The sequence below is a fragment of the Nansenia antarctica genome, assembly GCF_963989245.1.
Source record: "Nansenia antarctica genome assembly, chromosome: 3".
Taxonomy (NCBI): Eukaryota; Metazoa; Chordata; class Actinopteri; order Argentiniformes; family Microstomatidae; genus Nansenia; species Nansenia antarctica.
In genome coordinates, this window is record NC_137688.1 from 36,923,139 (window position 1) to 36,949,666 (window position 26,528).

Sequence of the window (26,528 nt, forward strand, 5' to 3'; positions counted from 1 at the left end):
ATACATTCCTGTTAGTGGAATATGCCTTTTTATGTTCCAGCTGCTACCTGGTTGTAATGGATTTGACTAATTTGCCTTTGAATCTGTGCCCATCTGCAACGTGATGATTTCTGAACAGCACATTCATCATGGAGACTCCTTACACACTCTGTGCGGGTATCTCAGCGGAGACAATTCAGTGCTACCATTAATCCCCTCATCAAGGGTCGGATTTCTTTGTGAAGTGGTGGGGTGTTAAGTAAGGCTTCTACTCTGAAGAGGTAGTTAGTCTCTCAGTAGAGGTCGATCCAGGCCTCACCCAATGCGCTCTCATTTCATTCTGATGATATTCTGTCATGTTTTTCATCATGTTTTCTCAATACTCTTTTACTCTTTGATGATGTGAACATGTCCTAATGTTGTGTTCATTTTAATCATGGGTCATTATCTCATGTATTCATAATCATCTATTTCTGTATTTTCTTGTATGTGTTCTTCTTCTTTGAGTGAGCTGGTCCAGAATGTATAATTTTTATAGTTTTTCCTCTGTGTCCTAACAGTAATAACTTTCGCTAACCACAGAAAGTTGAATTGTGAATTTTACTGTATCTGCTTTTTTCATTTGAAATAAAACGCTTTGCTGTCTCTTCTCTCAGCTGGTCCTCACCTGACGCCAGCCAAGAGTAGCCGATCTCAGCACAGCCACAGCAAAGTGTCTCAGCTCCATCTGCCTTCACTGCCCTCCAAGCACGGAGTCAAACGCCTATCGTCGTTGGTCACCAGGGCCCAGAACATTCTACCCCTTTCACCCGCTCAAGGGCCAATCACAGGGAGGAGGGAGGTGGCCACGCCCTTTTCATCTAGACACACCTCCTCTGTGTCATCAGCCAGCGCCCTACGTGTTACCACAGGCACGTATCACAGTGCCCACCACAGGATTGGTGCCAGCACACGCTCCGACGCCAGCACGACCGCTGTCAAGGTGACCACCAGAGAGCATCGAGGCGTCTTGCGGAGTGCCCCCTCCTCGAAGGTGACTCCTCCTCCAGCGCGCTCTGCCGGGCACACGGAGGCCAGGCAGGTGGCACAACAGAAGCTCCATAATGTGGTGCCCACCCTGGCCAAGCCCTGGACCCTTCCCAAATCAGTTCCCCCATTGACGGCTGCCCTCACCTCCCTGGCCTACTCCCTGTCTGAGTCTGAGTCTGAGACTGAGTTCTCTGCTGACGGAGACCTGACGGAGCCTGGCTCTGACCCCCCCTCTGACCGTCCTTCTGACCCCTCGGACCCCCTGACCCTCAACGCCCCAGCCTGGAGGATCTACAACTCCCGACTCAACGTCGCCGCCTCCTCCTCCCGCTCCGTGGCCGTGGCTAGGATCAGTAACGGCGTAACAGCAGGGCGACCTCTCTCCTGCGCCGACCTGCCCTGTTTCCCCGGAGTCCAGTGCGAGCCCACCAGAGACGGGGGCTTCCGCTGTGGCAGGTGCCCCCTGGATCACACTGGAAACGGACAAGCATGCAGAGGTAGGGCCTGCACTTGAGTTATCATCACCCTCTATAAAAAAGCAACCTAGAAACAATATTTATCCCAAAAATTACAGTTTCCATTACTGGTATGTATAGACATTATTATGTCAGACAGCCATCCTGATGATAGCAGTTATCGCTGGATTCTCTGAGAACGAGGTGTTTATACAGACACACTGAAGCAGGGTGGAGGTAGTGTAAGCAGGTTTAATTGGCATGCGGTGCCGCCTGTGTCTCCAGCTGTGTGCAGGCAGGCATGTGGCAGGAACATGGAGTGCGCCGCCCCCAACACATGCCGCTGTAAGACAGGATACGCCGGGCTCAACTGTCAAGCAGGTAAAGTGCTCTATGCGGCTAACTGTCATACAGGTAACGTGCTCTATGCAGCTAACTGTCATACAGGTAACGTGCTCTATGCAGCTAACTGTCATACAGGTAAAGTGCTCTATGCAGCTAACTGTCATACATGTAAAGTGCTCTGTCATACAGGTAACATGCTCTCTGCAGCTAACTGTCATACAGGTAACATGCTCTCTGCAGCTAACTGTCATACATGTAAAGTGCTCTGTCATACAGGTAACATGCTCTATGCATCTAACTGTCATACATGTAAAGTGCTCTATGCAGCTAACTGTCATACAGGTAAAGTGCTCTATGCAGCTAACTGTCATACAGGTAACATGCTCTCTGCAGCTAACTGTGGGAGCAGCGGTAGTCTAGAGGTTAGAGAGGCTGACTAGCAATCGGAAGGTTCCTGGTTCGACCCCCGCCTCATGAGGGAGTTTTATATGCCCTTGAGCAAGGCACTTAACCCCTAACTGCTCCAGGGGCGCCGTTTATGGCTGACCCTATGCCTAGAGTAAAAAATACCAAATTCCAACAATTGATTGACAAGTTGATTGCATGGCAATAAAAAAACAATTATTAACTGTCGTACAGGTAACGTGCTATCAGCAGCTAACTGTCATACAGGTAAGATGCTCTCAGCAGCTCTACGCCGTAGATTGAAGACCCATCTCCTCAGGGTACATCTTAACGAAATGTAATGTAACTTAAATTTAAATGTAAATGCAGGTAACATGCTCTCAACAGCTAATTGTCAAGCAGGTGAGGGGCTCACTGCTGTCAGGACTGCGGAGTCACTACCTATCTTCTGCCGTATGTTGAAGACCCATATCTTCAGGCTACATCTTAACTGGCCCTCTAGCATTGTAGCTGCCAATGGCCCCTGGTCATAGCATAGATTACTTTTTCTTACGATGAGTTGATGACTGATTCATGGATGATTCTCTTAATTAGACAAACATACTTGTTGTAAATTGTTTTGGATAAAGGCGTCTGCTAAATGCCAAAAATGTAAATGTAAATGGAGGTAACCTGCTCTCGGCAGCTGACTGTCGAGCAGGTAATGTGCTCTCAGCATTTGTATACCTATGCAAAACCTATGATTTGATCTTATATTCCCAGCAATCTGCCAGCCTGACTGCCAAAACGACGGCCAGTGCATTGCCCCTGGTGTGTGTGAGTGTGTAAAAGGCTACCACGGGGAAGTGTGTGAGAAAGGTACAGTACTGTCGTAACTATCGCTCCATCCTCCGTGCTTTTCGCAACTGTGTGTGCTGTGTCACGGCATGTCTCATCCCTCATAAAGAAATATAATCATCACCACAAAAGCGAGTGTGTGAGTCTGTGTGTGTGTGTGTGTGTGTGTGTGTGTGTGTGTGTGTGTGTGTGTGTGTGTGTGTGTGTGTGTGTGTGTGTGATGAGTGCAGAGCAAGAGAAAGTAAGAGTGCTTGAGAAGCATTTGAACAGGAGTGCATGAAGGTTGATGAAACATAATTCACACTCAGCTTTTGACACACACACACACACACACACACACACACACCTCCTCTTTGAGCTCGTCTGAGATGTGGCAGGCTTGAAACACTACTGCCACCTATAGCTCAGAGTCCACAACGTACATCACTGCAGCAAAGATGGGATTCAAACCAAACAGAAGTAAGACACAGTGAAAAGAGTGGGAAAAGAATCTTCCTTCTTCTAGCAAGATAACTGCCAATGGCCCCTGGTCACCGCATAGATTACGTTTTCTTACAATGACTGGTGATAGATGATTCACTTACTTACTTACAGTACAGTACGTAAGTCGCTTTAGATAAAGATGTCTGCTAAATGCCAAAAATGTCAATGTAAAAAATGGGACTGTGTTACTGTGTTACTGTGTTACTGTGTTACTGTGCATTGAAGCTCAGGCTGATGTATAGAAAGGTGGTTCAGCCGCCACCTGTACCTGGCACTGTTCTGTGCTGGCAGGCAGGTAATAGTAATGGATCATGTGACCTCCACAGCTCTGTGCAGTCTGCCCTGTCAACACGGCGGTACCTGTGTGGGACCCCAAACCTGCTCCTGCCCCTATGGTTTCGTGGGACCCCGGTGTGAGACGAGTGAGTTCACGCAAATTTCACATAAACTTAATTCACGAATGCATGTAGCCCGTATTAAAATAGGAATTTAGTGAAATGAATGAAACCCTGATGATATAGTAATGACAATGCTATAATAATAATAATAATAATAATAATAATAATAATAATAATAATAACTGTTATTTGTATAGCACTTTTCCTGCAAACATTGCAGCTCAAAGTGCTCCAATCATTATATAATCATTATATATAATCATAATTTCATAATTTAGTCATTTAAAGGCAATATTAAAAAGATGGGTTTTTAGTCTTGACTTGAACATACTGTATTTGCTGAGGTTGGATCCCTATTGTAAACTGGCAGTGTATTCCACAATTTGGGTGCATAAAATGAGAATGCAGCCTCACCAAATCTCTTCTTTTGCACATGTGGTACACAGAGAAAACCAGCGTCAGAAGACCTGAGAGTTCTATTGGGCTGATATGCTAGCAAAAGGTCTTTCAGATATTCTGGTGCTGTGCCAGTGAGAGCTTTATAAACAAGCAGAAGGATCTTGAAATTTATTCTGAACTTAACAGGAAGCCAGTGTAGAGTCTTTAAAATAGGAGTTATATGCATGTCATGTCATTACTATGTCATGGTCTTCTGTGGCTTAGATTGGGGGTTCATTCTCCCTGGGACCATAAATACAGAAAAATGTATGCACTCACTGCAATGGAAGTCGCTTTGGATAAAAGCATCAGCTAATTAAGCAATATCACACGAGAGGGAGTGTGTTATACTGAATATCAGCACGGCTGTGATTCGGTCGTAGGTACGAGGCCGCAGACAATCACAGCCGTGCAGATATTCATTGTAACAGCACGACCTCAAGTGTGATATTGCTTTTATACAACAGTTCTACAGCGCGATTTATTAGTTAACAGTAATAAGCGACAACAGATTATGATTTGTTTGTTTATTTAATCATAAAAATAAACAAAAAATAGTTCCGCAACTGAACTTCAAATGGACTGTTGCCTAGTAACCTGAACACAAACATGTAGTCTAATTAACGGTCATTTAGTAGAACATCTGTGAGGCAGAGTGATACATATAGTTAAAAGTCCCAGTGTTGTTATACTGTATATCAGCACTCATGGAATGCCTCTTGTCCAATCAAATTACTTGGTCGGAACTAACTGTTGTATAAATGGCATATATATATATGTCCTCCCCCCCCCCTCCTGCATCCTCTATCCTCTAGTGGTGTGTAACCGACACTGTCACAATGGAGGGAAGTGTGTATCGCCAGACGAGTGTGAATGTGTGCCTGGATGGACTGGCCCCTCCTGTGAAACAGGTAAAGTACTGTTAGCATGTTAGCAAGCTTCCCCATAGGAATTAACTCCACTGGGAAAAGTGGCCATTTCACTGGAGCGTGTCGACATATCTGAGATGAAAGTCACCTGAAATATTGCAGATGATAGTGGTATTGCTAGTGTTACCTCATTGGCTTGCGTTACCATTTCTCTAACTGTGAGGTACAGTTTCCTAACATTTCTATTGTGGTGGGCGGCAGGTAGCCTAGAGGTTAGAGACGCCGGACAGCCTCGAGCAAGGCACTTAACCCCTAACTGCTCCAGGGGTGCCGAAGATAGCTGATGTGATGTCAGAGACGTGTGCACAAACTACATTGTCTCAGTACTTGTGCCCTGTTCAATGACAATGAAGTTGAATCTTATCTTAGTGTAGGAGAGTCTATAACCAGTGTTTGTGAATGTGTGTGTGTGTGTGTGTGTGTGTGTGTGTGTGTGTGTGTGTGTGTGAGAGTGGGTGAGTGTGTGTGTGTGTGTGTGTGTGTGTGTGTGTGTGTGTGTGTGTGTTTGTGTGTGTGTGTGAGTGTGAGTTTCCCTGACTGTGCCATTTGCCAGCTGTGAAAATGTGTGTCTGGAGACTGCACAGTGGGAGTCTCAGTACTTATGCTCTGTTAATGACAATAAAGTTGAATCTTAATCTTCGTCTTTTCTTCCACCAGCCCTGTGCTTGCCTGTGTGTCTGAATGGAGGCACGTGTCTTCGCCAAAATACATGTGCCTGTCCTCACGGCTTCTATGGAGCCCAGTGCCAGAGGGGTAATAAAGCTCTTCACTTTTCCCGCATCCTTGTTCACATACTCATAACACACTAAGTCACTTGCCTGTGGGTGTATTTACTTGAACGGTCCTGTGAGTGAGTCATATGACAGGACAAATAGTTATATTGACTGTCAGGGACTTCAAGTGGACATGTGTTTGATTTGAGGGACTCCATTAGGGATTTTGGCAGTAATCCAATCTGTCCAATGGTTGATGCATTTCTCCAGGTAACTCCTCAGCGTACGCTGTTTTATAATAGATGTATCCCCTCGGCAAGTGTGAGGCTTCACCTCAGGAAAGACTGTTTTATTGATCAGCTTTCCTGTGGCCAAGCCACCCTCCATTATTTATCACATTACTCTCATTCTCTCTCTCTCTCTCTCTTTCTCCCTCCCTCCCTCCCTCCCTCCTTTCTCTGGCTCTCTTTCTCTTTCTCTCATTCCTTTTACACGCTACCCATCCGTCGCTCTCTCTCTCTCGGACGGGTGCTGTTCCTCAGCCGTCTGCAGCCCTCCCTGTAAGAACGGGGGCCACTGCATGCGAAACAACGTCTGCTCCTGCCCTGAGGGGTACACCGGGGGACGCTGCGAGAAGAGTGAGTGGAACTGCAGCCACACCTGGTCCTCGTCCTCATCATCATCTATTACCTACCATATGTGTGTCAGCCTGCCAATGGGCCCGCAACACAGGGGATGCAAGCTATTGCAGCTCGCCCGTTAATGTACAGCATATTTGCGAGTAAATTGAGCCATATGGATAGGGGGGAAGCGTTTGATGGATGCATCGGGCTGAGAGGCAGGGGGCCCAGGGAGCAGGGGTGTCTGGGAGCTGGAGAATCTGACTTGGAATAGAGTGAAGTCATTGACATTGACCCTTTGAGTACGAGCATATAGTGATGTATATGTATGCTTTTTTTATTAGGGTTTCCATTTGGCTACACCATTGGGCTTCCAAAAATCATTTTCAGCATGATAACAGGAATATACTTATTCTCTAACACATGTGTTGCCTATCGCTGATCACACCGTTAACGGCTGGGACACACTGGATACCTCTACCTCAGCAGCACTGAGTGTGCGTTTCATTTCGGTTTCACTTTTGAGCTGCGTGTCTCACGGGTGTCTCACGTCAATGGTTTCGCTGACTTCATGTAGTTATTGGGCGCAAAGGATTGTCGACCAAATACTAAACTTTATTTGGTGTACTTTATTTAGACATTATATGATTTTGTTTTCTAAAACTTTTGGAGCCCTGAAATAGGAGGGGAGTATGTTTTTAAAATGGTGTACCTTCTAAATGGTGAATCCAATCTGAAACACCCATTAAAGATGAGAATACGCTACTTTGACCCTAGTAACGGTTTGATCCAAACTATTGGAATACAGAGCTAAAATAAGACATAACGCTTCCTCTTTCCAATACTTATGGAGGGCACTGTATGTGATGTAATTTATCTCTCTCTATCTATATCTCTCTCTCTCCCTTCCTTCCTAGGTGTGTGTGAGCCCATGTGTATGAACGGTGGGAGGTGTGTAGTTCCAGATGTTTGCGACTGTCCATCTGGTTGGAGAGGCAGACGGTGTGATAAACGTACGTAAGGGTCTCAAACATCACGTAGGAGTGCAACTCCTAGCCTCGAGCAGATGCTGTTCGGTTGAGAACGGGGCGTTCGCATATGGAAACAGTTAATCAGGTGTTTGGGATGCCTTTAACGGTTCCCGGAAGCTTTCCAATGAAGCATTTATATAGTTACACACAAGTGTAGCTTGCACATTTAGTCCGCAACACAGTGCATAAAGAGGATTTATTTCTCAGTGTACTGTAATTTGTGACTTGTTTCATTTGTGTTGTCTCCCCCCTAGCTACTTGTCTGCAGAAATGTCTGAATGGAGGAGAGTGTGTTGGACCTAATACCTGCCACTGTCCCTCAGGGTGGCAAGGCATGCTGTGCCAAGTCCGTAAGTACCCCTCCACCCCCCCACCCCACACACACACACACACACACACACACACACACACACACGTACACACACACACACACACGTACACACACGCATGCACACACGTACACACGCACACACACACACACACACACACACACACGCACACACATACACACACACGTACACACACACACATACACACACACACACACACACACACACACATATGCAGACACACACACACACATACACTCACTCCCTTAGTGTAATGTTTTACCCATCTAAAAGCATCTCTAAATTGCATCTCATTTCCCTGGAGAACCTTGTTCTCAGTGCCTGTGATAAGATAAAAATGTTCTCTCCCCCTAACATAAGTGTTCTCCCCTCAGTCTGTGTGGCTGGCGTTGTCCCAGGTCTCTGCAGCAATTACATTGTTAGGTTTAGACTCCCGAGGCCAGGGCAGTATTTGGCTGCTTTACCACTTACAATGAGTCAGTGAATCAGTGGCTGTGGTTGGAGACAGTTTCACTGCCAGTTTAATGTCTCTTAAACATCCCTTGTCACCTGGCGTTCAACACCATGCCCAATGAGCTCTTCATTAACATTCATTATCCTCTGATCCAGGCCCGGCGCCAGAACCAACACCTAGGGTGGCCGGGGGGTGGCTGGGGGGTGGCCGGGGGGTGGGTGGGGGGTTTTGGCGGCAGCAGTAGTGGTAGCAAGGGTGACATCGGGGGGTGGGGGGCTTTTAACGGTAGTGGTAGCAAGGGTGACATGGGAGAGGGGGATGTTAGCAGCACCAAGGCAGACGCGGGGGAGGTTTGGGGTCGGGTGGTAGCGAGGCCGCGGGGGGGTGGGGGTAGCAAGGCCGGTGGTGGCTATGGCAGCGCTAAATAGATAGACATATGGACCTACAGTAAATACAAATATTCAAACAAGCCCCCCAGAATATCAACAATTCTGAAAAAATATGTCTTCATTTTTGATTGGGTGGGCAAAGATGCACGTTTGGGTGGGCTGAAGATTATAGTCACTGTGTTCTCACAGCTGTTTTCAGCCTCTCTTTGGAACCTACCCAGAATCCTCTGGGTGGTAAATATGAACAGATTAGCAGTCAGCTATGTTGTTAATTGATTATTAGATATTGTCTCTCGCCTGATTTTCACAGCACTGTGTGAACAGAAATGTCTGTACGGAAGTCGCTGCATCCACCCTAACGTCTGTGCGTGCAGAAGGGGATATTCAGGAGTTCTGTGTTCTCGGAAGGTAAGCAGACCCAACACACACTGTGCTCTCCGATTTGCATCCGCTAAACAGTGGTGCGCAGCACTAAAACCATGTGCCAAGAGCGTTTCGGTAATGGTGTTAAAAGTCCGGTCCAACCCACACAATTACTAATGAAATCATGCAACCACATGTCTGATGTCTTGATTTTGAGGGTATAAAATCAAGTAGGAGAATATTTCAGTAAGTTTGGAGAGCCTTTACACACAAACTGAAAGCAGTATATGCATGAATAGGATTGCAGTGTAAATTCTATCAAATATCTGAATTATAGTTATTTAAGTGGAGGAGTCAGTCTACTACACAATTTAAAGTTTAATTGAGGTGCCAAGCTTAAAGGATGAAAAAGGAGGTACATTTTGAAATTTCCCAATTCAGAGCAAATTACCATAGGTAAAGTTACTGAAGTATTTTTACACCATTTAGGCTTCTTAAACTTTAAGCTTTTTAAAGTCAAACAAACAAACAGTGGTTCCAATTAATTAATTGGAGCATACTGTTGCTACGGTCATATTCAAAACGCTACTCCTCTTTCATATTGTAAGCTTGACAGTCCAATCCAACTTCAGAATGTTTCTACTAACAAAATAAGACTTTGCAAGCCCACAAAGCTTTTATAGTTCAATTTCCTCCGAATGCATCTACTGCTACTCCTCTTACAAAATATTAAGTTATTCATACCAATCCAACTTTACAACATGCAGAGAGGTCTAACTCATATTGCTGTGACGTTTGGTTTTGATAAGTATTCAACTTTTAAAACTATTCATCTTTTTGTAACTCAAAAACTCCTATCGTTTTAACATGGATTAAATGATTGATTGATTTAGGCCAACATTCTGAGAGCCTCATTGTTACTGTAACTGCTATGGAACTTTCACAACTCTTGAATAAAAACAATAGGAGACCTGCACAACACATTCTTATAATGATTACACAACAATGAAAAATTGGTCAGAGAAACAGAAGAAAACATTAGTCTTTTTCCCTCACATACTCTTAAGAAAGGCAGTCAGGAGGAAAACATTGTCAAAAAGCAATCATCAGCAAAGACCAAAACACTCAGACGATAAACACATATGTTATACTTGAAGTCTTCATTTGAGACCATACTGTAGCCTACAGTGGGAAGATGTATCTGGTTCTTTTGCAAGCTTAAGCCTGGAAGTCAAAAATCGCTTTATTAATGGGGATTTTACAGTCTATTGCATTTACTGCTCAACTACAGTAGTGTGGGTGGTAAAAATAGATGCTGTTTTTCAGCTTCCTATTCAACGAGGCTGACGGAGGGACAACGATCAACTATGCACTGAAGACACTGGGCTTATTCAACACAGACTAACTCCTGGTGGAATGACCCGTGAGGAATATGAGGATTCTCTACACCCATTTCCATTGTTTCCTCAAAATACTATGTAATATACAGCACAGTATGTATCTACAAAGATTATAATTTGTACATGAACAATATGTACACTCACCAAACATTTTATTAGGAACACTATACTAAATACTGGGTCGGGCCTCCCTTTGCTCTCAAAACAGCCTCAATTCTTCGTGGCATTGATTCCACAAGATGCTGGAAACATTCCTTTGAGACTCCATCATGACATGATTGCATCACGCAATTCCTGCAGATTCTTCCGATGCACTATCGAGCTGTGAATCTCCCATTCTACCACATCCCAAATAAAAGGTGTTCTATTGGATTCAGATCTGGTGACTGGGAAGGCCACTGAAGAACACTGAACTCATTTTGACGTCTTTTGCTTTGTGACATGGTGCATTATCATGCTGGATGTAGCCATTAGAAGATGGGTACATTGTGCTCCTGAAGGGATGCACATGGTCAGCCTCAATACTCAAACAGTCCCTGGCATTCAAGCGATGATTGATTGGTATTAACAAAGTTTAAAAATGTACAAAGTGTCCCAGGAAAACATTCCCCACACTATTACACCACCTGAATGAATGAGAAGGTGTACAGGTGATCCTAACGAAGTGTTCAGTGAGTGTATGTATATTATATTTTTATTGGGTTTATTTGTACCATTGAAACTGCATTTTCTTTATCGTTTTATCTATATTTGACAGGGTCTGGTTAAAAAGTCCTCGGGCCTCATTTATAGAAAGTACTTTGGTTCAAATTTGATCTTACCCGTGTCGTACGTAGAAAACCACGAAACCTTCAAAGTATTGATTTATACAATTTCAACGTGAGTTGATTTGACCATGGAAACGATAGCTCTACGTCAGGTATTGACTTTACGTACGCACATTACCTACTGGTTATGCAGAGTTATTACAGGCATGTGAGCCGCACTGCCTATACTGTAATTCATGCGAAGTGAACGTGGCTCGTAATAAAATTAACAATGTTGTTATCAGCTGAGAAAACGAGTTTAATTCAAGATTTAAAGGGAACTGATGTTTATGATTGTATTTCATTCAGTCTTCCTTTATATTCCTCCGGAGCTGTCAAGGCAACGCCATCTCCCCTTCAACATGCCTATAGTGCGCTCCACAACGGACCTTGCCCAGCCATGCGCTAAATTATACTGGATTTTCCTCCAGTGTCCTGGGGTTCGCAAAGGGAGTGAGCAGCCATTTCAATGTCACCTGATAAGAATAAGAATAAGACCATTATATTATTACAGTATAAGCATTTCCCTGGTTAGTTGTCATCAGCACTCAAGTTGAGGGGGGATGAGGGGGGATGGCATCCCCCCTGAAATAAAAACGGTCAAAATCATCCCCCTTCTAAAACTGCCATCCCCCCTTTCCATCCCTTATGTCATTTTATCAATGAACGTGGTATTACTGCTATTTCAACATTTAGTTTTGCGCATATTGAGTAAAATACTGTGGGCGAGGGGGCACGCACACATGCAATGAGATTTTTACCAAGTCACTGACACTGAAGTCACTGACGCTGTGGGGATGCTAAAATTGTCCCCATATGATAAAATCCCCCTGATTTTCTTTTACAACTTGAGTATTGGTTGTCATGATCAAACGTTACAAATGCAACTTACCGAGAAGCCACCCTTCTCTGCCCTCTCCCGCTCACTTGGCTTAATTCAGCTGATATAATTGAGCCGCTATCACAGGACGTAAATACAAAGCTCATTCACCTGCGTTCAATTTCAAGTATATTTGGTATTTATAGACTTTAGTACGTACGCAATTTTACAATTGGCGCAGCAAACAGGCACAGCCCGTTTTATAAATAATGCTTACGTCCGTTTAGAAAAAATTGCTTACGTGCAAGTCAAAGATGACATTCAAGCACAAATTATTTAGTGATCCTAAAACTGTTGTTTGTTATATCGAGTGGGCACTTCAACACTTAAACGTTCGTAATATGCAAAAAAAGGAAAACCCTTTACTTTTCTTTTTTTTTAAGTAGCTTGTTGCTCATTTGTTGAGAATTGCCGACATGCGGCCCTTTTTACCAGACAATGTCACATATGATCTGCCAGAACGAGTCATTAGTTGCCAGTTCATAAACTATCAAAGAGAAGCTCACATTGCATTTTTATTTATTTGGTTGTATTATGTTTTGTGCTGTCATGTTGTATATATCATCAACAAATACATTTAACATAAATAAAAAACAAAAAACATTTGATATTAAAATCTCATTTGTACTGTATTTTATCATCCTTGTCTTAATTTAATTTTAATTTAATTTTAATTTATTTTTTGCCATTTAGCAGACGCTTTTAATCCAAAGCGATTTACAATTACGAATTACAGGGACATTCCCCCTGGAGTAACTGAGGGGTGCCTTACTCAAGGGCACACTAGTAGTGGTGTGGTTTCTCACAACCTTCCGATCACAAGTCCAACTCACTATCCACTAGACCACCACTACCACCACTTAATCCTCTTCAAGTGTTCAAATACAGGACTCTAGTAGATTACACATTGTACCGGGGACTGATTGAAACAGAATACTGCTCCGCTTGCACATGCTCTGACCTCCAACCATGCCATCGGATTGCCAGGTTTTCAATGGGGTATCTGATTACTAATCCGTGCGCACAAATTACTAATCTATCCGCTCAGCTTCATAATCTGTACCCACGAATTACAAATCCATGCCCTCTGATATAAACTGTACCCTCTGATTTGGATTTGTAATTCGTGGGTGGGTCAATGACGTGACGCCTACTTTTTCTGTCCAACTGAATTTTTTACCTTAAAAAAAACATAAAAATACATAAAAAGATAACATGTATGTCTAATACCTTCCCCATATACATAACCACTCTAACTTCTCCAAACATTTTAGTTATTGGTCATTTTTCTGCTATCTGAAGTGTCAAAACATCATGTGGGGTGACCGTCCAGCCTTGACTTCTATTTAGACAACCGGTTTAAAATCACTTTAAATCTATTTGAATATATCCCTTGCTCTATTTGGCATAATTTCAAACATGTTTTACATTAATTGACAAAATTATTAAGCATTTGCACTTATATTTCCATCATAAAATACAAACGAATGTTGTCCGAATATGTTAATTTGATGAAATATCATCTCGGGCGACCATCAAGAAAACACAATTGTGGGACTTTTATTTTGAAACCACCTCAAGGACAGATGCTGCATCCGCCAGCCACATGTGAGGGACCCAGAGAAACAACTGGCATGTTAGTAAGTTTCTCTCATATTTGCAAATAAATCTCTTTTTTAACTGCTGTCATGTACTTGCCACTTTTGGATATCATGTGGGACGACCCCCACAAAACTGTGAATAATAAGTTTTATCTGCAAATCTATATTTTGATGATAAATTTGATAGTGACATGTGGTAAGAAGTAGCTAGTTTGGTTTCTGTAGCTAACTGTTAGCCTGTAATATTTGACTGAACTTGAAAACATCATCTGGGGTGACCTAGTATCATGTGGGGCGACCACTGCTGAGTGTCTTACATGATAGATATACGTCCTGTATTTGTAGTTTCTGTATATTTATATTTTATTAATGATTTATATACATACAGTTCTTTGTTTTAGCATAACTCTTTGTATACTTTAACACATATTTGTCTAAATTTCAGTCATTTTCCATTCCTATTTAGGAATTAACGTTTCTTTTTTATTACTGTGCAATCTTATGAAAGAAATGTAAAAATTGTATAGCATGACATTCCATTTAGGTAATTGTAGATGTATTAGTTATGTTTAACTAGTTTAACCTATTTTCTAGATGGCACCACAAACAAGCAAACAGAAGACTGCTCGATACAGGCAGCGGGTCAACGCAGACCCTGCAGCAAGAGCCGACTATCTTGCCAGGAAAAAGGAAAGGTAAAAAACTATAGGTAACATGCAGTAGGCTATATCTTTCTCTGGTGTATTTGAAACTGTCATGTTAGTAGGATTAGGAATGACCTTTTCTGTAATATCTTGAATTTAAGTTTGTATGTAATTTAGGCCACCAGAATGCTTCTCGCGTCTCGAAGCTGACTTGCCAAGACTGGGTAAAGTTCAGAAATGCCTGGGGGCTCATTTATAAACATTTACTTGAACGTCATCTTTAACTTGCACGTAAGCACATTTTTCTAAATGGACGTAAGCATTATTTATAAAACGGGCTGTGCTTGTTTAAAATTGCGTACGTCTGTCGTACGTACTTCCGTCTATAAATAACAAATATACTTGAAATTGAACGCAGGTGAATGAGCTTTGTATTTACGCCCTGTGATAGCGGCTCAATTATAGAGGCTGAATTAAGCCAAGTGCTATAAATAGGCTTGATTGAGGTGTTGAGCAGCACCTTTGACGAGTTCACACGATGGTAGACAAACAAAAGAAGAGAAACTTTACTGAGGAGGAGATCGACTGTCTTATCAGAAATAGACGCGCGGTCGCAAACGCACGCCCCCGAATTCCCCTGATCACATCAGGCAGGATGCGGCTGAAGGAGGGCTGGCAGTCGGGTCACTGCCTTTATCACGCCTCAATTTAGAATGATTACACCATACAATAGCCTAATGGCATATAAAGGAAGACTGAAATACAATCATAAACATCAGTTCCCTTTAAATCTTGAATTAAACTAATTTTCTCGGCTGATAACAACATTGTTAGTTTTATTACGAGCCACTTTCACTTCGCATGAATTACAGTTAAGTAGGCATTAACGTGTTCGAGTGCGGCGCACATGCCTGTAATAACTTTGCATAACTAGTAGGTAATGTGCGTACGTCAAGTCAAGACCTGACGTAGAGCTACGATCGTTTCCACTGTCAAATTGACTCACGTTGACATTTTATGATTCACTATTTTGACATGGTTTTCTACGTACGCCAAGGGTAAGATCACATTTTATCCATATTCTATAAATGAGGCCCCTGGTGTTAAAGAAATGCCTGCAGTTTACCATGAGTCTGGTCACAATGATTAGATGGTCATTGGTCACAATGCAATGAGTAAGGAAAATGAAATGGCAATAAAATGGGGAAATAAAGGAACGAAAAGAAAATGGAAGTGACAAATGAGAATGAAATGACAATAGCAAAGACAATGAAATTACAGTAACAATGAAATGGAAATAGCCTACCATAGTTTGTTACATGCTGATGTTCCTAAACATCGTTTTAATGTAACAAATGATCCACTGCTCCAACCAGCCTGTGTTGTAAGTCATATACAGGGAACTGATACAACTGTGTTGTAGGTGTTTAGTGTTGATTTCATCCATGCAACTAGGTTGGTGTTTATTGTTTATTGACTCTATAGAACTGTGTTGGTGTTTAGTTTTTATTCCATATACAACTGTTTACTTTTTATTGAAATTGTTGATCCCTGTGCAATGTGACTACCAGGGTCCACAAAAGTGATGCTACTTAACCCTCCTTCTCTCACTCATAGATTGACAAAACCAAAGATGAGATGACAAGGACGTGAAAATTTACATTTGTGAAATATTTGTTCTTGAAGAAGTTCCTGAAGCATATAATGTGCATTGCACTTTAACTTTTTAAATGTTTAATGTTTTTAACATTTGTGATATTTGATTGTTCCTGACGAAACTTGTAACCTACGCGTTTTACGTTGTACATTTTTTTAGTTCTGTGATATTTGAATGAATTTAAGAATATTTTTGACTTGACCACTTGAAAAGATTGTAATAAAAACGTTGTTCCGTTTTCTTTAGTCTGAACTGTATTGTGTACATTTTAAATAGACTTTTAACTACCTGCGGTTTTCTCATCATTTGGGGCGACCATCTGTCATGTGGGGTAACCAACTATTGGCAATTACTGTACTAAATTCTAAATAGAATATCCATCAGTTTTGGCTCAAATATTAATCAATTGTATACTATGCTTAAGTGGATATTATCTGTACACATTTTAAATCAGTTTTATGGGTTTTAGAACAAAAATGGGTATTGTAACTGCATTACGAGGGAGACACTGCCATTATAGAATAAACTTGTGAAGTCATGGTTTACAAAAAATGAAAGGGCACACAAGCCTGTCTTTCTTAAACAGTTTATTTAATTACTGATACTTGTTAAAATATTAGAAATGTTAAGGAAATATATTAATTTTTAGATAAATTACGGTCGCCCCAAATGACTTTTTTAAAGGGCGTGTCCTATTAATTCAACTTTAAAAACACTAAAATCTCTTAATTTGGGGTTTTTGCATAAATGCATGTGTACACTACATTCCAAATGTTTGAATAATGGCCAAATATATTGTTATTGATAGTATTTGAAAATTGGCCCATTCAAAAGTCTTATCCGTCAATGACCCGGGTACAGATTATGAATCTGAGGGCACAGATTCGCACGGATTAGTAATTTGTAAACAGAGTACGGATTCAGAGATCGATTGTTTTTTTCTACCATGTGACCCCAGGGGGGCTCCGTAATAAAGACAGTGAGGAAGCAATACCGTTTGCGGCAGCGTGACACCTGTTACAGTACATTGTTGCCGTTTGACAGATCTGCAGTTGCGCTCAACTCAATGGCTGGGGTCCCTGTGGTGTTGTGAGTTTAGATGGGTGAGTGTAACTGAGTTTGAGATGGTGAACTCACTCCTCAAGATAAAATACCCCCACCAGGATGACCGACTGACATTAGTGCCAGTTACGTATGTTGGCAGTACAGAGCAGGTTCAGTGAACTCAGTGAGCTCCCTGTGAGTGAGAGCGAGGAAGCAACACTTTGAGGCAGTGTGACAACTGTTACACCTACACCTTCACACATCTCCCTCCACGTTAACAGCTGTTTTGTGTTCTCCCCAAAGACGAATTGGAGCTGTAGTCTACTGTATGCTCAAACTGTCAGAAACCTAATAGAATATTTGGAATCACCGCATTTCTCACAAACAGAGGTCATGGTGCAAGAATTAGGGAATCCTGTAATCCTACAAGAATTAGAGTCACATCAGCACAAAAAAAACAAGAGTAATTGCCTGTAAAGCAATGCCGTGAGGACCTGCTTACACAGCAGGTGAGATGAAACCGTGAGCACTGCTGCACATATGCATCCAATTAACGCTGGTTTAGACACAGGCGCAAATTGACGTTGCAACAGAGTTTTCACACTCAAACTGTCCAGAACAGACTCGAGGAGGAAGTTTACAGCGAATCACTTCTGTTGCGAGTAGCGTTTGCATGAGTAAATGAAAACAAACAGAAATACATTGTTGTGATGTACTCATAACATAAGATTCCTCTGGGACATCACACTTTGCTGAGGGGCCATGGGCCAGGGGCCACAGTTCACAGAGAGGGGGGGGGGGGATGTGACTCTCACTGGCTAGGGGATAAGGAAATGGAGATTAAGAGATTAACAGGCCCAAACTGCATCACCTCTGAGCCAATTATGATGGGCTATTCCACTCGAGCTGCTTCTCATTGACACAGGTCTGTCTATATCCAGCCAAAGACAAAAGACTTGAGTTTTTCAAATCTCATTAAAAATGGTCCAATTTGCCTCTTAGAGATCAGCAGGATTAGAGTAGTTTGCTAGTTAGTTGATGTTTTTTGTTTGTCTATCGTTGTTCTAATCCCCATACTCTGCTCTTGTCACCTTGGCAGCTAATTCCATTGAGTTGGTAGTGACAGCCTAATCCACACTCCGTGTAATTGATTCCTATGCAATTCAGAGACCCTATAAAAAACAAAGATGTTCATTCCGAAATCACATGAACAATTATTCTTGCACTCAGATGGACTCAGTTGAATTTATTGAGTGACTTGTTGAAGACATTTTAGCATTTGAGCTAATTTTAGAAGTGTTATAGCAAAGGGGGTGATTACTTATTGACTTAAGACATTAAGCTTTTCATATTTAATTAGTTAGTAAACATTTCTAAAATTAGTTTTATTTTGACAGGATGGGGTATTTTGTGTAGATCAGTGACAAACAAAAACAATTAAATTGCGTAGTGAGATTGCGGGGTGAATACTGTAGCTTTTTTTTTGTCATTTTGTTACGGTAATGATGTACACACTACCATTGAGTAACGGTTGTCAACATGCATACATGATTACTAATTAAGGAAAAATATATATATACATATTTTTTAAATATGCACTACTCATGAGGAAATACAGTCACATAAAAAAATAAACGCTATATATTCAGTAGACAAAATAGATATTTTTTATGAATATGTATGAAAGAACTTCACAACCAACTCCCTCTTTCTCTTTCTCTCCTTATGTTGCTATATCTATTTCCTACTGTGGTGATGTGTGATAGCCTTTCCTACTTTGGTGTGGTGTGACAGCCTCTATAATTATGCTTATCAACACCTATCACCATCACCAAAGACATCTCTGAGGTATAGATACAATAAATGGGCATTTTCTCATGTGTGACTACAGCTTATTCTTGTCGTGAACATGTAAAAGAGTGGGTTGCAAGTTTTCCTCGTCAGTTTCATCTGTTCTGTTAAAAGAGTCTGTTCAGAAGCACCTGCAGTTGGGTAACTGTTGGGTAACAGTCATCTTATATTCTATGTGTTTAAGCCTTGCTACAGAGCCTGAGATGTATAATTGGATCTATGGGGAATTGGGGAATTGTGTGTTGGGATGGTATGCTGGGTAGGTCTTTTTCTGTCTTTTTTAGCTGTCTAAATAATCAGAGAGAGAGAGAGAGACAGCCTCCTGACACGAAGACATCTGACACAAAGACAAAGTAGTCAATGGTGGATTCCATTGAGGAAGGCCAAACTATAGTTTCATTCTATTTTTATTTTTTTTTCACTCCTCTGATTGTATTGACCTCTACCAACATATTGTATTGCCCACTAACCTTCTATCCCTATACCTTCAAATATCACAAATATCACATGGGGTGCATTCTCCCCATTCCTGTTATTTCATCCCTGAGGAGGACACGTTGATGCTACACCTCCCCTCGCAACCATTCCAATATGATCTACCCACCATGCTCAACTGACCACAACCTCACTGTTGCTGGAGGACTTTGGAACTGCCAGTCAGCAGTCTGGAAAGCAGAGGCTATCTCCTCTTACACCTGCTTCATGTCCCTCCACTTCCTTGCCCTCTCTGATGCCTACTCCTTTCTTCATTCCCCTAGACAATCTGGTCGAGGGGGAGACACAGGACTCCTCATCTCACCTAAGTGGTCACATAATGTCCTTCCCCTGTCACACCTGTCCATATCTGCCTTCGAATTCAATGCTGTTTCTGTTACCTCCCCAGTCAAACTTCACATTGCTGTTATCTATCGTCCACCAGGTCAGCTTGACGACTTCCTAGATGAGATGGATGTCCTTCCCAGGTTCTTCCCTGAGGACGGCACACTGCTCACACTACTGGGTGACTTCAACATCCAGTCAGAGAGGCTTTACACGTCTTGAGTACTTGACCTTCTCACCGGCCTTACCCTGTCCCACTCTCCTCCGACTCATAAGGCTCGACTTTGTCTTCACCAGATCCTCCAATACCTCCATACTTACTGTTACTCCTCTTCTCGTTTCTGATCACCATGTTTTATCCTTCTCCTTTCCACTCAAATCCACCCCCTCCCAGTCTGTCTCTATCCACACTCTATCCTCTCGTAGCAACCTGCATACCCTCTCTCTCACCACCCTCTGTCTTATCCTCCCTACCCCCTGTTGAATCAATCTCCCTCCTATCCACTGAGGCAGGCTCCTCCACCCTCCTGTTCACTCTTTCATCATCCTTCGACTCTGTCCACTGACCTCAAAACCAGCGCGAACTTCTCCACATGCTCCTTGGCTGTCTGAAACCCTGCCAACTTGTAGAATAGGGCTCCGGGCAGCTGGGTGGAAATGGAGAAAATATGGAATCCCTGATGACCTACAACCTACCAATCTTTCTCTCCTCCTCAATTACACCTCCTCTGCATCAGCTGCTAAAGTTTCTTACTACCATTCCAAAATTCAAGCCTCTGCCTCTGACCCAAGGAAACTATCCTCCACATTTTCCTCCCTCCTCAACCCACCTCCTCCCCTTCCTCCCTGTCTGCGGTTGACTTTGTCACCTACTTTGAAAAGAAGGTCGATGACATTAGCAGCTCTTTCTCTCTACCTCTCACCAATACTGCTACTATTCCTCCCAAACCCACTGAGCTACACTCGGTCTCTGGTTCATCAGCTCTTTCCCCCCTCTCCCGATGATATTCTAAAACTGGTTATGTCCAAATGGGCAGCCACCTGCTCTCTTGATCCTATCCCCTCCCCCCTTCTCCAACCCATTTCCAAAGGATCTGTCCCAGCTGCCTTTAGGACAGCCAGAGTCGACACACTAGTCACACTTAACACTTGACCAGTCTGCTGTCCATAACTACAGACCGGTATCCCTTCTCCCGTCTCATTATCTCCTTCAGAACAACCTCCTTGACCCTCACCAATCCGGCTTTAAGGCTGGGCACTCTGAACTGAAACTGCTCTCCTTGCTGTCACAGAGACCCTCCATTCTGCTCAAGCTTCATCCCTCTCCTTTTGGTTGGATGTCAGCCCACCACCTCAAGCTCAACCATAACAAGACTGAGCTGCTCTTCCTACCTGGGAAAGCATGCCCTCTCCAAGACTTCTCCATCACAGTAGAAAACTCTACTATGACCTCCTCCTAAAACAGCCAAGAAAGTCTTTGTAATTCGCTTTGGATAAAGGTGTCTGCTAAATACCAAAAATGGAGGGGGAGAGAGAGGGAGAGGGAGAGAGAGAGAGAGAGAGAGGGGGGGAGAGAGTAATTGAAAATCAATTACTTTGTTCAGTGACATTTATATGATATTTTGAAAATTCAATGGATCGTTGAAGAGTTTGAATTAGCAACTAATGGGGGAACAGGCGGCAGGAGTGACGGTCAAAAGAAGCTACATTCATTGTACCTTTACTTGCTTGTGCTCTTCTATGTGTATATCTTAGTATCTAAAGAGTAAAACAAGAGATCTTCAAGTTAAAACCTTTGCCTTTGATATTATCACATCACATAATTCTACATCAGTGCTTCACTGCCATCTAGTGATGATAGGAATGCATTGCCATAAACTGTGAACAACTAAAGAAATGTGTCAAAACTAAAACAAAAGTTATTTGTAAATCACCTTCACAGTTTCAGAAGTAAAGATGCAATGTTTACTGTATGAATGGATTTTAAAACAATTATGGTATAACGACTGCTAAGACAATTTTATTTACATTTTCATTTCAGACATTTAGCAGACACCTTTATCCAAAGCAACTGACAAGTACATTTGTCAAGTAAATCAATCAAATCTTTAAGTCAAGTCAAAGACAACATACACAAGTAACACTATATAAGCAACATGTACATTTCACAGATATTTATATCAAGTCTAAACACGGCACAGGCCATAGTGAGCAGTCACTGCGATCGGGACTCTTGGAGGGCAAGTGATACACCTGTACTGTTCACTCATGGGCAGCAGAACGCTGCTCCAACAACTGCATCGCCAGGACAACCGTGTTATCCATTTACTGGTCTCCACCTGACAGAGCTCTGAGACTTACCATTGATATATTATTTACTATTGATATATGCAGTATATTCTATTACTGTAATATCCTATGAATCTTTCAGACTGTCCTAAAACAGCATTACCTAACAGTTCTATGGGTTACAATAGCTTTTTATACTACTATAGACCTACAGTGGTGTTAAGGAGTTAAGTGCCAGTGATGGTACTTTCTGACCCAGATTAACCTTTCTCTTCAGGAAAATTGGGATCTTATATAGAATAAGACTTCCCTGAAAGATCACACACACACACAGCTTCTTGGAATATATTTCATAATCTTAGCCTGCACAGAACAACAACATAATAAACTCATGCACTGCAAATAAACATATGGATTGGTATTATCATCAACTGACACTTATATCATGATGTTTTTAAGCCCTGCATAATAAGAATTGTACGTGAATTAGCTTGCTGTTTTGGCTACAGACAGTACCATACGTCCAGTTGTAGCAGGAGATGAAACACACGACAGTAGACAAAGAGAGAATGGACGTTTATGAGGGACAAAGAGGGACCAGCCTTATCTACATGTACACTACCAAGGCCCTTGTTTACCTGCACGGTGGGTAGGAGGCCAGGAGATTCATGTATCTGCACCCACAGTGCACTGCTTCTCCTCCCTCAGCCCCATGGGCTACACTGTGGGCTGTAAAATAAACTGCAGTAGGGGGGGGGTTATATATATAAACCTCAAGCCTCCATAGACCACAACAGGTGGCCTCCAGGCTCCACCTGTCTTTCCCTTTTCCAGAGGCCACATAGAAGCCGGCCCAGAAAGGATCAGTCATTCAAGAAATGGCATGCTGATCTGCCAAGGGGACGGAGCGGACCCCCGGTCACCGGATCGGCGGCAGCTGCCTGCGCCAGGTGCTATTTTCACTCTGCATAAAGTGATGGGCAGCCACCGTCCCCGCCATGGAACATCCCCAGTCCCCCAGTCACTCCAGGGCCACCATGAAGTCCACAGGGAGCGACAAGGGCACCCAGCCCGACAGCTTCCTCTCCGACTTGGACGAGCTGGACAGCGGCAGCGAGAGCTCCGACAACAAATCCACAGGCGGCGGCGGCGGCTGTAGCCCCCATCGGGGCCGGGACGGGGTGGGGCAGAAGGGGGGCAGGCACCTGGTGGGCGTCAGCAAACAGAGGCAGGCAGCCAACGCGCGGGAGAGAGACCGGACCCACAGCGTCAACACTGCCTTTACCGCCCTACGCACCCTCATTCCCACCGAGCCGGCGGACAGGAAGCTCTCCAAGATTGAGACACTGCGCCTGGCCTCCAGCTACATCTCTCACCTGGCTAATGTGCTTCTGTTGGGGGAGGACTGCTTGGACGGACAGCCCTGCCTCAGATACCAAACCATCCTGCAGACCAGTACCCACATCAGCAGTAGTCCCTCTCTTAGGCCCATATGCACTTTCTGCCTCAGCAACCAGAGGAAACTGGTGAGTCCTCACACATCAAGGATTTACTAGTCAGGAGTCAGGAGGTTCCAAACTGAATTGAGCTTGTGAACTTTAAAGGTGCAGGTGATGTCCATGAGATAAAAAAAAAAAAAAAAAAAGGATGTGTCTCTTTAGACAAGAGATCAATACTGTAGATTGGAACACGTTACGCTGAAACCCCCTTCATTTTCTAAAGGTCATCGATCGTTGAAAATGATATAGATGCATATTTGTGGCTGCATTAACATAATAGCATATCAATATTCAAATGCATCACACACTTGCCTGGGGGAATTATTCATATTGTGTTCCTATTGGATGAGAAATAGGATAATCTGCCTATACTGCTATCTGTCTGTGGTAACCACTATCATGTCTCTGCCTCCACAGCTCAGAGATGGAGAAAAGCACACAACTGTCTGACAAGGGCATGCACTGTCAAGACAAGGATGCATACCTAGTCACACTCTTATGTTTACATGTAGAGATATCTATGAGTGGAAGTCAAACAGTAGGACTACATAATTTTGTATATATTTGCAATATAATAGGACAAAAACACTGAAATGCACTTTCCGTTCACTATGTGTGTGTCTTATCCACTGTGTTTTGGTGAAATGTAACTTGACTCCATGTGTAAAGTTGCTCCTTACAGGCAGCTATTTTGGTATCAGAAATAGTAAGCCCTAGTGCCCCGCTCCTAAAAAAATGTCTTGCCCAGTCACATGATTGTAACTGAAGCCTGCGCAGTGCAGCGGTAGCTGTCAATATGGTGGTAGTCGAAGGCCTGGTGATCTTGTCCTGTCCCTTGACTCATCTTTTGCCATGTGAGGAGAGGGTCCAACATCATTATCAATTGTAAACTGGCTTTCATGTGTACAAATTGCCCCAGTTGTACTTCATGATTTGGTATTGTGTCTGCTTGATTCCAAATGTGATTACAAAGTTTGATTTACTGCATGGAGACATGCTAGTGTGGCAACTCCACCTGTTTTGTGATCAGAACTTTTACTACAATAACAACTGATATTCCATGTACAATTAGACATGGAATGTACCATAGATAGTGGATACTGTATGACTGTATGTGGTACAGTTGCATTGTACTGTATTGTAACGCATAATGTAAGAGACCTCTTGTAACTAACTTGGCTTAATGAGAAATAAGGATTTGTAAAGGCACTGATTTGGGGAGCATAATGCTATTTGTTAATATGTCGATAACAGGTTTACTTGCATATATAGGGTGGAATCCTAAGTCGAGATCTGCACGCGTTAGTCGAATCATAATGCAATTGCATTGCTAAAGTATTTCGCAACTCACATTTCGCAATCACACAGCAGTAGTTCTACAGTATGTGTGCAGACAGTAAATGTGTGTTGCATGTTTACTTTATGAATTGATTTGGTAAATAGTGAAATAACGTATTCTGCAATCAAAAACATTTATAGAAATTAGATAGTTATCTTATTTTTTCCCCAACAAATTATCACTTGAAACGTTGCACACTGTCTGGGATACCTGAACACTTTACCTCAATGAAGACCCTGAATGTATTATGTAAATCCTGATAGAATTTATAGGCCTACCTCTAAATCTACTCTAATGTATGACATTGTTGTAAACATACTTGAATGTATCCTAACTTATGTCCATTTACATTAATGACCTAACGTTTGTCCTTTGCACAGAGAAAACAATATGAGCTGCGTGAGAAAGAAATATGTATTTTTGTACAATATGTCAAATTTGAGGGTGATATTATTTGACTTGTGATTCATTACAATCATTAAATTACTTTCAAAAATAATATTGGACTGATTTATTTTGTCATTGAAGAAAGACAGGAAACAACAAATACGGTTGTAATTTGGTCCAACAATTGCACATTAGTCACATGTAGAAAGCATTTGGTCATGTCTTCATAACTGTATGTACTGTATTCACCTGTTGGTTATATTCACTTGTCTATTGCAGTTTTTCTAAATTGTTTGAGTACATTTCTTGAAACAGTGTTAAACTAGTTTATATAACTGGTGTTTCACAGACTTTCTCAGCCCCTTTCACACATACAGGTGCAACTCCAAAAAATTGAATATCGTGCAAAAGTCCATTCATTTCAGTAATTCAACTTAAAGGGTTAAACTTAAATATTATATAGACTCATTGCATTGTACATATGCATTATACTTTTCAGAGGGATGACATTTCTGTATTTAAAATCCTTTTCTTATTGATTTCATGTAATATTAAACATTTCTGAGATATTTAATTTGGGGTTTTCATAAGCTGTAAGCCATAATCATCAAATGTATAACAAATAAAGGCTTTAAATATCTCGCTGAGTTGCACCTGTAGTTCTCTGTAAATTAGATGGAATCCCAACCCGGGTCTGCCAGTGATTTTCGCCGTTCACACATTATTTGAACCAACTGACAATCACTCTGAATATTTAAAGTAATGCAGGGTAGATTTTATGCATATAGATTATCCACCAGAGACCTCTGGTGGAGACATGTTGGAGAGTACATACATTGTGTATAATTGTCCACATAGATGAATGAGGCATTCCATTCCAACCAGGACCATCACAGTACTATCCACAACCCCAAAATGCAGTCATAAATCACAGTGTGGTCTCATACACATTGTGCCATAAGAATCCACCTTACTATGTATCAGCAATTTACAACACATTACATTCTCTATGGGTCATTATCTAGCATATTATAGTGGTGTGCTGGGACAATTGACAACCATTATGGCTTGGTCTTCTTCGAGAATTTACAACT

At 42.2% G+C, this 26,528-nt stretch overlaps 2 protein-coding genes across 2 annotated transcripts in view; both read left to right on the forward strand.

Moving 5' to 3' along the window:
- The window catches only part of LOC308154043 (von Willebrand factor D and EGF domain-containing protein), a gene marked incomplete at both ends in the record, with an annotated part of 53,402 nt that extends 33,260 nt beyond the window's left edge, over nucleotides 1-20,142 (forward strand). The window contains 11 exons of the mRNA XM_080527223.1: nucleotides 636-1,505; nucleotides 1,749-1,844; nucleotides 2,976-3,071; nucleotides 3,860-3,955; nucleotides 5,185-5,280; nucleotides 5,956-6,051; nucleotides 6,554-6,649; nucleotides 7,549-7,644; nucleotides 7,917-8,012; nucleotides 9,166-9,263; nucleotides 20,026-20,142. Of these exons, the coding sequence (XP_080383349.1) occupies nucleotides 636-1,505; nucleotides 1,749-1,844; nucleotides 2,976-3,071; nucleotides 3,860-3,955; nucleotides 5,185-5,280; nucleotides 5,956-6,051; nucleotides 6,554-6,649; nucleotides 7,549-7,644; nucleotides 7,917-8,012; nucleotides 9,166-9,263; nucleotides 20,026-20,142 (1,853 nt within the window). The remainder of the gene's footprint in view (nucleotides 1-635; nucleotides 1,506-1,748; nucleotides 1,845-2,975; nucleotides 3,072-3,859; nucleotides 3,956-5,184; nucleotides 5,281-5,955; nucleotides 6,052-6,553; nucleotides 6,650-7,548; nucleotides 7,645-7,916; nucleotides 8,013-9,165; nucleotides 9,264-20,025) is intronic.
- A 3,104-nt stretch (nucleotides 20,143-23,246) lies between these two features.
- Nucleotides 23,247-24,158, forward strand: LOC308153570 (basic helix-loop-helix transcription factor scleraxis; the record flags this gene model as incomplete). The annotated part of the gene is made up of 2 exons (XM_080526748.1): nucleotides 23,247-23,735; nucleotides 24,126-24,158. The coding sequence occupies 2 exons, from the start codon at nucleotides 23,247-23,249 to the stop codon at nucleotides 24,156-24,158; spliced, it is 522 nt and encodes a 173-aa protein (XP_080382874.1).
- Between the last annotated feature and the right edge of the window lie 2,370 nt (nucleotides 24,159-26,528).